The sequence below is a fragment of the Cynocephalus volans genome, chromosome 16, assembly GCF_027409185.1.
Source record: "Cynocephalus volans isolate mCynVol1 chromosome 16, mCynVol1.pri, whole genome shotgun sequence".
Classification (NCBI taxonomy): domain Eukaryota; kingdom Metazoa; phylum Chordata; class Mammalia; order Dermoptera; family Cynocephalidae; genus Cynocephalus; species Cynocephalus volans.
The window spans coordinates 16,437,009-16,447,316 of record NC_084475.1 but is presented as its reverse complement, the minus strand read 5'-3'; the positions used below and the strand labels follow the sequence as shown (position 1 = coordinate 16,447,316).

The following is a 10,308-nucleotide window of genomic DNA, read 5'->3' as shown; positions in this document are numbered from 1 at the left end:
GCAGAACAGGCGGCGCCCCCAGCGGCCGCGGAGCCATGGACGGCAGCGGGCCCTTCGGCTGCCCCATCTGCCTGGAGCCGCTCCGGGAGCCGGTGACGCTGCCCTGCGGCCACAACTTCTGTCTGGCCTGCCTGGGCGCGCTGTGGCCGCACCGTGGAGCAGGCAGCGCCGGCGGGCCCGGAGGCGCGGCCCGCTGTCCGCTGTGCCAGGAGCCCTTCCCCGACGGCCTGCAGCTCCGCAAGAACCACACGCTGTCCGAGCTGCTGCAGCTCCGCCAGGGCTCGGGCTCCGGGCCCGGGCCCGGCCCGGTCCCCGCCCCAGCCCCGGGCCGGACTCCGACCCCGGAGCCCTCGGCGCCCAGCGCGCCGCCCAGCGCCCCGGAGCCCTCGGCTCCCTGCGCGCCCGAGCCGTGGCCCGCGGGCGAAGAGCCAGTGCGCTGCGACGCGTGCCCCGAGGGCGCCGCCCTGCCCGCCGCGCTCTCCTGCCTCTCCTGCCTCGCCTCCTTCTGCCCCGCGCACCTGGGCCCGCACGAGCGCAGCCCCGCGCTGCGCGGGCACCGCCTGGTGCCGCCGCTGCGCCGACTGGAGGAGAGCCTGTGTCCGCGCCACCTGCGGCCGCTCGAGCGCTACTGCCGCGCCGAGCGCTTGTGCCTGTGCGAGGCCTGCGCCGCCCAGGAGCACCGCGGCCACGAGCTGGTGGCGCTGGAGCAGGAGCGCGCGCTCCAGGAGGTGGGGCGCGGGCACCGCGGGCGGGCCGGGCCGGGTGACGAGCCGCGCGCGAGCGGGCGGAGGGCCTTGGACACCCCCGTTCCCGGGTTGGGCCTTAATTTCCTCCTCCCACCTGAGGATCTTTGTGGTCCCTTCCAGCCTTGACAATGTCATCCGCTGGCGGTGGCGGAGGTGGGAAGGAGGGAGCAGTGAAAACGCGAAAAGAACGCGAGGGGCCAGCGGGAGACCTGAAGCCGGGTCAGGGTCCACGGGGGTGTAAGGCGGGTCGGGGGAGCCGGGTTAGTCCCGCGGGGTCCCTGGCGGCCAGTTCCGACTGCGCGGCTGATGTGCCTCGGTCTCGTGCCGGTCCCAGCTCAGATTTGCCCTGGGCTGAGGCAACGGCTTTGGATGGGTGTGGCAGGCGACAGGAGTGTGGAGGAGGGTGAGCCGGGCACACAGATCCTCTCTGTCCAGCCTCTCTGGGGGCCCGTGGTGGGAGCATGTGCGCAGCGTCCCGCTACCTCCCGCCCCCAGTTTCCTTTGGCCTCCAGCCCGGTCTTGGCGCCTCTGGCCTTGGGATTTTCCGTCTCTCCTGCCTGGAGCAGTGACTCAGAAGACCTAGGGGATTTGCCCGGAATCCCCTTTTTTCAGACCTGGACTGGGGATGCAGGTTCTTTAGAAGGAGGGATCCCCGGGACAGCTTAATGCCCTCTTGCAGCCACCCCTCTCCCCTCACTCTCTGCTTCTTCCCCACTGGAGGAAGTTCTCAAATGAATTTGAGCCACACTGAGACCCATGGCTGGCCCGGGTCAGAGAGGGGAACAGTCAGCCTGAGCTCTCCCCAGGCATTTGAGAATGGCACCAGCCTGGGCTGGAGGCACCTCTGGCATATTGTGGGACATCATGGCCACTTCTAGTCCCACTCATGCACAGATACCACTCCCTGCTCACCCCTCACCTCTTCACCTCTCCACTGGTGAGGCTTGGGACCCTCTGCCAGACCCTGTACTCACAGAGGGTACCATCCACAGGCCGAGCAGCCCAAAGTCTTGAGTGCCGTGGAGGACCGCATGGATGAGCTGGGGGCCAGCATCGCACAGTCCCGGCGCACAGTGGCCCTCATTAAGGTCAGACCCCACGCTGACTCCCATCCCTGGCCACTCCTGCCACTCCTGCTGCAGGCTCCTGGCACCATGGGTGTTTGGTGTGGTACAAGCCACTCCAAATAGCTCATGCTCAGGGCACTGCCTGCCATCACTGAACACAAGCATCTCCCCTGATCTGGCACAGATCCAGGACAGGCTCAGGCTGGCCCCTCCATCCACCCAAGAGGGCAGGGTGGGAAGGTAGGGTCAGGGAAGAGCCAGAGTCCAGGACTGTTCTCTGCCCTCACTGCTGCCCCCACTGTCGTCCTATGCAGAGTGCAGCCGCGGCAGAGCGGGACAGGGTGAGCCAGCTGTTTGCCGAGGCTGTGGCCACCCTGCAGGGCTTCCAGACCCAGGTGTTGGGCTTCATCCAGGAGGGGGAGGCCGCTATGCTGAGCCACTCCCAGGGCAATCTGCAGCGACAGGAGGAACAGCGCAGCCACCTAAGCCGTGCCCGCCACAACCTCAGTCAGGTCCCTGAAGCCGATTCAGTCAGCTTCCTGCAGGTGAGGGTAGCTCTGTGGGCCACAGAGGGAACGGGGGCCGGCAGGGAGTGGGTACCTGGGTTTCAGGGCTGTGCCAGCCTCCTGGCAGAGCTCTTCCTCCCCAGCCAGGAGGAGCTGTGGCTAGCAGAGCCTCAGTGGGCATTTATCTGGTACAGGAGCTCCTGGCACTAAGGCTGGCCCTGGAGGAGGGGTGTGGCCCTGGGCCTGGCCCCCCAAGGGAGCTCAGCTTCACCAAGTCATCCCAAGTTGTCCGGGTGGTGAGAGACGTGCTGGCAGAGGCCTGCACCAGACATTGGGAGCAGCTGCGGGGGCCGGGCAGTGATGAAGACGGGCTGCAGAAGCTGGGATCAGAAGGTGGGTGCCCTCGAAGATGACTCACCCTCCCCCAGTCTCCCCCTGCACAGACCTCCAGGCTGGTGTCCATCCAGGAGTGGAGGAGGGAGACTGTGTGCCTGGAACAGGGAGGGGCCCAAATCCTGCCAATGACTGGAGCCACCACCCTGTGGTGACCAGTCAGCCCCCTTGGCCACAGCCTAGAGGGCAGAGGGGGCTTCCTCCAGCCCACCCTCTAGCTTCCGAGAGCCTGAGGCCCAGGGAGCAAGTGGTGCAAGCGCAGAACTCAGACACAGGCATGCACGTGAACACGGGTCACATTCGGCTGTGCGCCTGTCCCTAGGTGGCTCTGTAGTCTGAGAGGAAGGAGAAGAGGGAATTGCAGTCACAGGGTCAGAAGGGGGCAGTCTGGGGAAATGTTCTCTTCACTGTCCCTTCTTCTGTAGTTGATGCCGAGTCCCTGGACCCCGACAGCACCAACCATCTGGAGAGTGAAGCTCCCCGAGACTATTTCCTCAAGTGTAAGTGGACACCCAGGCCCTCCCCCGCTCACACGAGGCCCTCCTAAGGCTGCTGGCTGGTCCCAGAAGTAGGCCACGGCAGGTCCACGGCAGGTCCCTGGCACGTGAGGGTTTGGATTCCCCTCTCTAGTTCCTGGGGGTGAAATAGCTCAACTCAGGGAGTGGTCTCCAGCAGTGCCTCGTTGTGCTGGCTGCAAAGGAGGGCAGGGGCCGTGTTTGGGGAGGTGGGCACCTTGGGGAGGAGCCGTCCCATCTGAGCCTGGCCCTGAGCCCTACATCTCTCTCGTCCATGCGGTCAGTTGCCTACATCGTGGACTTGGACAGTGACACCGCAGACAAGTTCCTGCAGCTGTTTGGAACCAAAGGTGTCAAGAGGGTGCTGTGTCCTATCAACTATCCTGAGTCACCCACCCGCTTCACCCACTGTGAGCAGGTGCTGGGTGAGGGCGCCCTGGACCGGGGCACCTACTACTGGGAAGTGGAGATCATCGAAGGCTGGGTCAGCGTGGGGGTCATGGCTGAAGGCTTCTCCCCGCAAGAGCCCTACGACCGGGGCCGACTGGGCCGCAATGCACACTCCTGCTGCCTGCAGTGGAACGGACGCAGCTTTTCTGTCTGGTTCCACGGGCTGGAGGCGCCCCTGCCCCATCCCTTCTCGCCCACGGTCGGGATCTGCCTGGAATACGCCGACCGTGCCCTGGCCTTCTATGCCGTGCGCGATGGCAAGGTGAGCCTTCTGCGGAGGCTGAAGGCCTCCCGGACCCGGCGGAGCAGCGCCCTGGCCTCCCCCACTGACGCCTTCCAGAGCCGCCTGGACAGCCACTTTGCGGGGCTCTTCGCCCACAGGCTCAAGCCTGCCTTCTTCCTGGAGAGCGTGGACGCCCATCTGCAGATCGGGCCCCTCAAGAAGTCCTGCATATCCGTGCTGAAGAGGAGGTGATGCCGGGCACAGGCTTCCCCTGCGGTGGTCTCAGCTCCCGGGAAGCCTGATCCTCCGGGCCCTACTTGCCCCGGGCAAGGCTTTAGGGTCGCACACACTCCCAGCCTTCTCATTTCTAGAAGCCTCTACCTTCCAGACACTTGGCCTTCCACCTCTCAGGGAGGAGGCCCTCTAGACCCTGTACCTCTGCAGGCCTTGTTTTGGGGAGAGCCAGCTCCAGCTGAGACAGATCCAGGCCACCCCAACACCTCCTTATCCAGGTTTCTAGAACAGTGTCTGGAATGTAGTAGGTGCGCAATAAATATCTGAATGAATGGTTTCCTTTTCCCTCCTCCTCTCTACTCACCAAGAATTCCCAAGACTTCCCATCTTTCAAGAGCTGCTGGCCTCATGGGCAGGCAGGAGAAGGGGACAGAGGCCCTGGCCCAGGAGGAAGGGGCCAAAACAGAGTGCCTGCCCTTTGGGGCACCCTTGCTTCTGGTTCCAGGCAGGGGGAGCCAGGAGCAGCTAATTCCGCCGGGCCCGGCCCCCCACCATCCTGGCTGCCCGAGTGTTCGCTCTGGGCTGTGGGCCCCCACCAGCTATTTTTGTCCTCAGTGCCACAGCCTCATTCTGGACCTACTTTTTGCTGTTTGTACCCAGAATTAAATACAGACATCACACCCCCAAGAGCAGGGCAGGACTCCTGTGAGCAGGCCAGAGATTTTGAAACTTGGGGCTTCCTTCTCAGCCCACAGTGGGAAGGAGGGATGGGCTGAGACCACAGAGGGAAGGAGGGATGGGCTGAGACCACCCCAGGTGTGGCTGGCGTGAGAATTTCCACAATAAAGGGACTTTTGTTCTCCTCTGCAGTTGGCCATGCAGCTGCAACACGGTGTGGGTCCCCCTGCTGGGGACACGCAGACACTGTGCCCCAGGAGAGCCTCTGCCTCTCTACCCCGAGGGACAGGGATGAGGGACGGCCCACTGCTCTCTGCTGCCCCAGAACCCAACCTGGGATGCCCTGAGGCTACAGGAGAGCGTGTTTCTAGGCCAGCTCCTTCCTCCCTGGGTTCTCCGTGGCCCAGGTACACCCCAGAGGGGCTGTGCCCTGAGGGAGGGGCAGATGCTGGGTGCAAGGTCAGGTGGGACAAAGGGTGAGTTATGCAGCCAGACAGCAAGGCCATACAAGTCCTGTTGCTGCTGTCTCTGCAGCTAAAAATAGCCCCTTCCACACAGCCTGCTTGGGCCCCAGAAACCAGGATGTTGTTTTTCCAGGCGAGGCCTCCTTGCTCCTGGTGCTTTGTATTCTCAACCCGGTTCCCTTGGCAGCCAAAGGTCCCAGCTCACCCGGAGCCAGGCAGGGGAAGCTGCTCTGGTCGCTGTCCTAGCATGGACCGGTAGGGGCTTCCCAGAGCCCCTCCCCACCTGCTGCAACTGCCCACCTCTCACAGAGCCTCTCCCTCAGCCTAGGGCCACCTGCTCTGTTATCTCCTCCCACAGCTTGGCCCTTAGCACTGCTCACCCCAGCACTCACCTTGCCTGGAGCCCTCTGGTCACTGACACTGCAGGAAGCCATGGCATGTCCCAGAATGTGAGGTCCACAGACAAGGCCCCGCACAAGCCTAGCACTTCCTCGATGGACTTTGGACCTGACTGGTCACATCTGTGGTTGCAGCCCCAAGAAGGATTTCTAGCTTCCGAAGACTTGCATGGAATCTTGTCAAACAAACATCTTAATCCCAAATCCTGATATTACAGCATTACAGCTCAGAGCGGGGGACTGGCTTGTGCAGCCAGGAGGGGGCCGGGGTTGTAGACCGCAGGTCTCAGACTCCCCGGTCTGGAGTTTCATCCATAACTACGTCCCTCCCCTGTGACGCTAGGACAATGCTAGAGCTGGAGAGAGAGAGGGGAGAGAGAGAGAGAGAGAGAGAGAGAGAGAGAGAGAGAGAGAGAGGGAGGAGAGAGAGAGAGCGCGCGCGCATATGAATCCAGCCCAGTGACTTTTCCTAGGAGGAGGTACACTGAGGCAGGACAGGCTGAAGGAAACAAGGGGGACTAAACCCTCACCACCACTGCCAACATAGTAATCAGAGAAAACATTATCTGTTTTATTCAAGATAGCTTGAGAAAAAAGAAACCTTTAAAAAGAAAAAAACTAGAGAACCACCAGTCTAGTCTCAACCTTTTCTCCCACTGCCATTTACAGATGAAGAAACTGAGTCACAGAGACACTAAGGAGCTGCCCAGCCCAAGGTTACCCAGTCCAGGACACTTTCTCCATAATCCACAGCTTAGGTCTGTTGTGTGCTTAGAATTGCATAAACATGGGCTGAGCCCGTGGCGCACTCGGTAGCGTGCTGCGCTAGCAGCGCGGCGACGCTCCCGCCGCCGCGGGTTCAGATCCTATATAAGGATGATCGGTGCACTCCCTGGCTGAGCGCCGGTCACCGGAAAAAAAAAAAAAAAAAGAATTGCATAAACATGTGCACGTGCGCGCACACACACACACACACCTGCTTAGGTCTGTTGTGTGCTTAGAATTGCATAAACATGTGCACACGCGCACGCACACACACACACACACACACACACACCCACACCTGCTTCCCAGTGCGGTCTCCTATGTAAGAACTGCCTTGGCCAGGTCTGTTGTGTGCTTAGAATTGCATAAACATGTGCACGCGCGCGCACACACACACACACACCTGCTTAGGTCTGTTGTGTGCTTAGAATTGCATAAACATGTGCACACACACACACACACACACACACACACACCTGCTTCCCAGTGCGGTCTCCTATGTAAGAACTGCCTTGGCCAGGCCACAGTTCCCACGGCCACCAGGGCCCTTGGCAGAGCTGCCCAAGGGTCTGTGGTCTCAGAAGCTCCTGCCAGAGCCCCTGCCAGTCCCACACAACAGTGGAGGAGTGAAAGGTTTTCTGAGGCTATGGTGCTGTTAGCTGAATCCGGCTCCTTGGGGCCAGGCGGGAAGCCAACCTCCACTTGAGCTTTGTTTCTGTGGGAAAATGAGCTGCAGTGCTCCAAACGTCCGACTGAGAAATGGACTTAGCATCGCTCCCCTCTTGGCAGCTGCCAGCTGCTGGGTCCTGTGCTCCCCACGGCTCCCACCGCCTCCCCACTGCAGGAGGAGAGGCCACAGTCCTCTTCCCTCCCTCTCCTCCTCCCCTCCGCCCCTCCCAAGGCCCAAGGAACACTCATAGAAGTGGCTTCCTTCACTCCCAGGCAGAGAGGGTGAGGCTGTGGCTAAACACGAGGGTCTGGCCAAGAAGATGAGGCTGAACTGGGTGTAGCTGAGGTTTGCAGACGTCTCTACTGGGCTGGAGCTTGGTTTTTGCCCCAGGAGGGAAAATACAGTAGTCCCCTTTATCCGCAGGGGATACATTCCAAGACCTCAGTGAATGCCTAAACCACGCATAGTACCGAACCCTATAAACACTATGTTTTTTTCCTATATATAGGCTACTAAGTGACAAATGGGTGGGTGGTATATACAGCATGGAGACTTCGGACAAACAAATGATTCACATCCCCAGATGGATGGAGCAGGAAGGCACAAGACTCCTTCAAGCTTCTCAGAATGCTGTGCAATTTAAAATGTATGGATTGTTTATTTCTGAAACTTTCCATCGAATATTTTTGGTCTGCTGTTGACTAGAAGTAACTGAAACCACAAAGGAAAAACTGCAGATAAGAAGGCACTACTGTAGTACTGAGCTAGAGGGTCTGTGTTCCATTCAGCTCCATACCCAACACACATTCTCATTTGATGCCAACATTCAAAACCTGGAGGAGGAGGTCCTTCCCTTCCTGCATGGTCACATGTTCTAGAAGATGCATAAGAACGGCAGGAGGCCCTGCCTGGTCTTCATGGGCATCACTTGGGATGCAGGGTCTCAATGTCCTTCCCAAGTGCGCTTCCAGAAGGGGCAGGGAAGGAGCCCCTGCCCCACCCCAGGTCAGCAGGGTATGGAACCAAGCATTGAGGCGGGCAAGAAATATTCTATGATGTTTCATGTATTTTATCTTTAAATGATATTCAAATTTTGCATATTACTCCATAATATCTCCAGTTTGCTTTGATGTAGAAAACAATGCTCTTTTGTCCAACATTAGAGAATGGTTTTGTGTGTGAGTTCTGGAATCAGAAAGTCTCAGCTAAAAATTCCACTTCAGCCATTTCCTATGTGCCTTTGGGCAAGGTACTTAGCCCTTCTGTGCCTCAGTTTCCTCACTTGTAAAATGGAGATAAGAGCAGAATCATATAGCATTGTTTTGAGGACTAAATGAGATAATCCTGTCATGGAGTGAGTTTTCCATAAGGGTTATTATTGTGATTGTTAATTGTTCCCTGAATAACTCAGTAAAACTGATACTCTTGGAAGATGTGTTGAACCTTGGGGAATCCCAAGGATCTGTTTTTCAGGAACAAAGATTAACCAGACCTAAGTTTTCCAGGACACTAAATTTTGTCCCACCTATTAAGATTGGAAACTTTCACTCATTCATTCAACAATATTTGATTAGTGTGGAGCACTGTGCTCAGTGCTAGGGATATGGCAGTGGGTGACCCAAACAGAGATGTCCCTAACCGCACAAATGGCCACCTGATCATTGTAGCTGTAATAAGTGCTATAAAAGAAAAGGACATCAACTCCACTTGTGGATATAGTGCATACCTGAAAGGATTGAAAGCTGGGACTCAAACAGATATTTATTTGCAGACTGGTGTTCAAAGCAGCATTATTCACAACAGATAAAAGGTGGAAACAAGCCAGTGTCCATCGAAGGATGAATAGAAAAGCAAAATGAGATATGTCCACACAATGGAATATTATTCAGCCTTAAAGAGGAAGGACATTGTGACGTATGCTGTAACTTGGATAACTCTTATAGACAATATGCTAAGTGAAATAAGTCAGTCACAAAAATTGTATGGTTCTGTTTACACGAGGTACCTAGAACAGTCAAATTCATGGAAAATGGAATGGTGGTTTCCAGGGGGTGGAGGAGGGGGCATGGGGAGGTGGTGTTTAATGGATATGGAGTTTCAGTTTGGGAAGACAGAAAAGTTCTGGGCTGAGTGGTGGGGATGGCTGCACAACAATGACAAAGTACCTTGTTGCTTTACCCCCCATGGATTTGTCACTCTTCTTCCCCTGGGTGACAGAGCCACAAAGGGTTACTCAAAGCCCATCTCTTCTGAGCAGTGAGAAGCCCCGAAGTGGTTAATCTCCCTGAACCCGCAAGAGAGAGGCATCCCTTCCTTGTGAAATTAACCACGAATTGGGGTTCTCTTCCTGCATTTATTTTCCAGACCAGGAAGTTACACGAAGAGAATATAGGTGGGGTTATAGTTTAACAATATAGGCTGGTAACTTTCAGTGAAACAAGCCAGATGACATTCTGTCAGGCAATTAAGTGATCCACCAACAAAAGCTTGATCTTAGCAAACATTCTCTTCTTACAGCAATTTCCCAGTGTCTTTACATATCAGTCAGTAACTTGTCTGTCTTTGAACCAAAAGCCTTGCTGTATTACAGCTCCTTATCTTGCAACAGAGACTCAATAGCCTGGGGAAAATTTCCTGTTTTTGTAAGGTCAATATTGAAACTGCAAGGCTTTGGAAAACCAGGACCTGTGAAGTACATATGCTTTATGCATCCTCTACAGTCCCTAAAGTCACTGAACTGTACACTTCAAAATGGTTAAGATGGCGAATTTTATGTTATGTATATTTTACCACCAAAAAAAAAAAAAGAAAAGAAGAAAGCAGAAAGGACAGAGGCCATGAGAAGAAGCCCTAATGAAGGTGGAGGAAGGACATTTCCAGGATGACCCCATGAAGGAGGGACAGCTGAGGCCTGAAGGACAAGGAGTTAGCAAGGCAAAAAGGGCAGGCATGGGCACGGGGGCCATAGTGTAGAGCAGAGGGGCAAGTGGCATGAGGTAGGTAGGCAGGGTCTGGCACTGGAGCCTGGTAAGGATTCTGGACGTTTCCTAGGAGTGATGGGAAGGCATGGCAGGGTTTTATATGGAAAAACAATACGATCAGATTGGAAAATTTAAAATCATTCTACTATTTATGTGAGAAATGGGTTTAAGGAGGGAACAGAGAGGTCAAGAAGTACTAAGGCTACCCCACCTTCATC

At 56.5% G+C, this 10,308-nt stretch overlaps 1 protein-coding gene across 1 annotated transcript; it reads left to right on the top strand.

Moving 5' to 3' along the window:
- Nucleotides 1-4,471, top strand: TRIM47 (tripartite motif containing 47). Its single transcript, XM_063080918.1, has 6 exons — nucleotides 1-728; nucleotides 1,739-1,834; nucleotides 2,128-2,358; nucleotides 2,514-2,712; nucleotides 3,138-3,212; nucleotides 3,512-4,471. Exons 1-6 carry the CDS (start codon nucleotides 36-38, stop codon nucleotides 4,150-4,152), a joined length of 1,935 nt encoding a protein of 644 aa, XP_062936988.1. The 5' UTR covers nucleotides 1-35; the 3' UTR covers nucleotides 4,153-4,471.
- The last annotated feature ends 5,837 nt before the right edge of the window (nucleotides 4,472-10,308 follow it).

Excerpts from the sequence above, each read along its gene's own strand:
- TRIM47 (XM_063080918.1), top strand. The coding sequence starts at position 36 with ATGGACGGCAGCGGGCCCTTCGGCTGCCCCATCTGCCTGGAGCCGCTC. Across the intron at positions 2,359-2,513 it reads ATTCAGTCAGCTTCCTGCAG|GAGCTCCTGGCACTAAGGCT; the intron begins GTGAGGGTAGCT and ends TATCTGGTACAG. Across the intron at positions 2,713-3,137 it reads GCAGAAGCTGGGATCAGAAG|TTGATGCCGAGTCCCTGGAC; the intron begins GTGGGTGCCCTC and ends CTTCTTCTGTAG.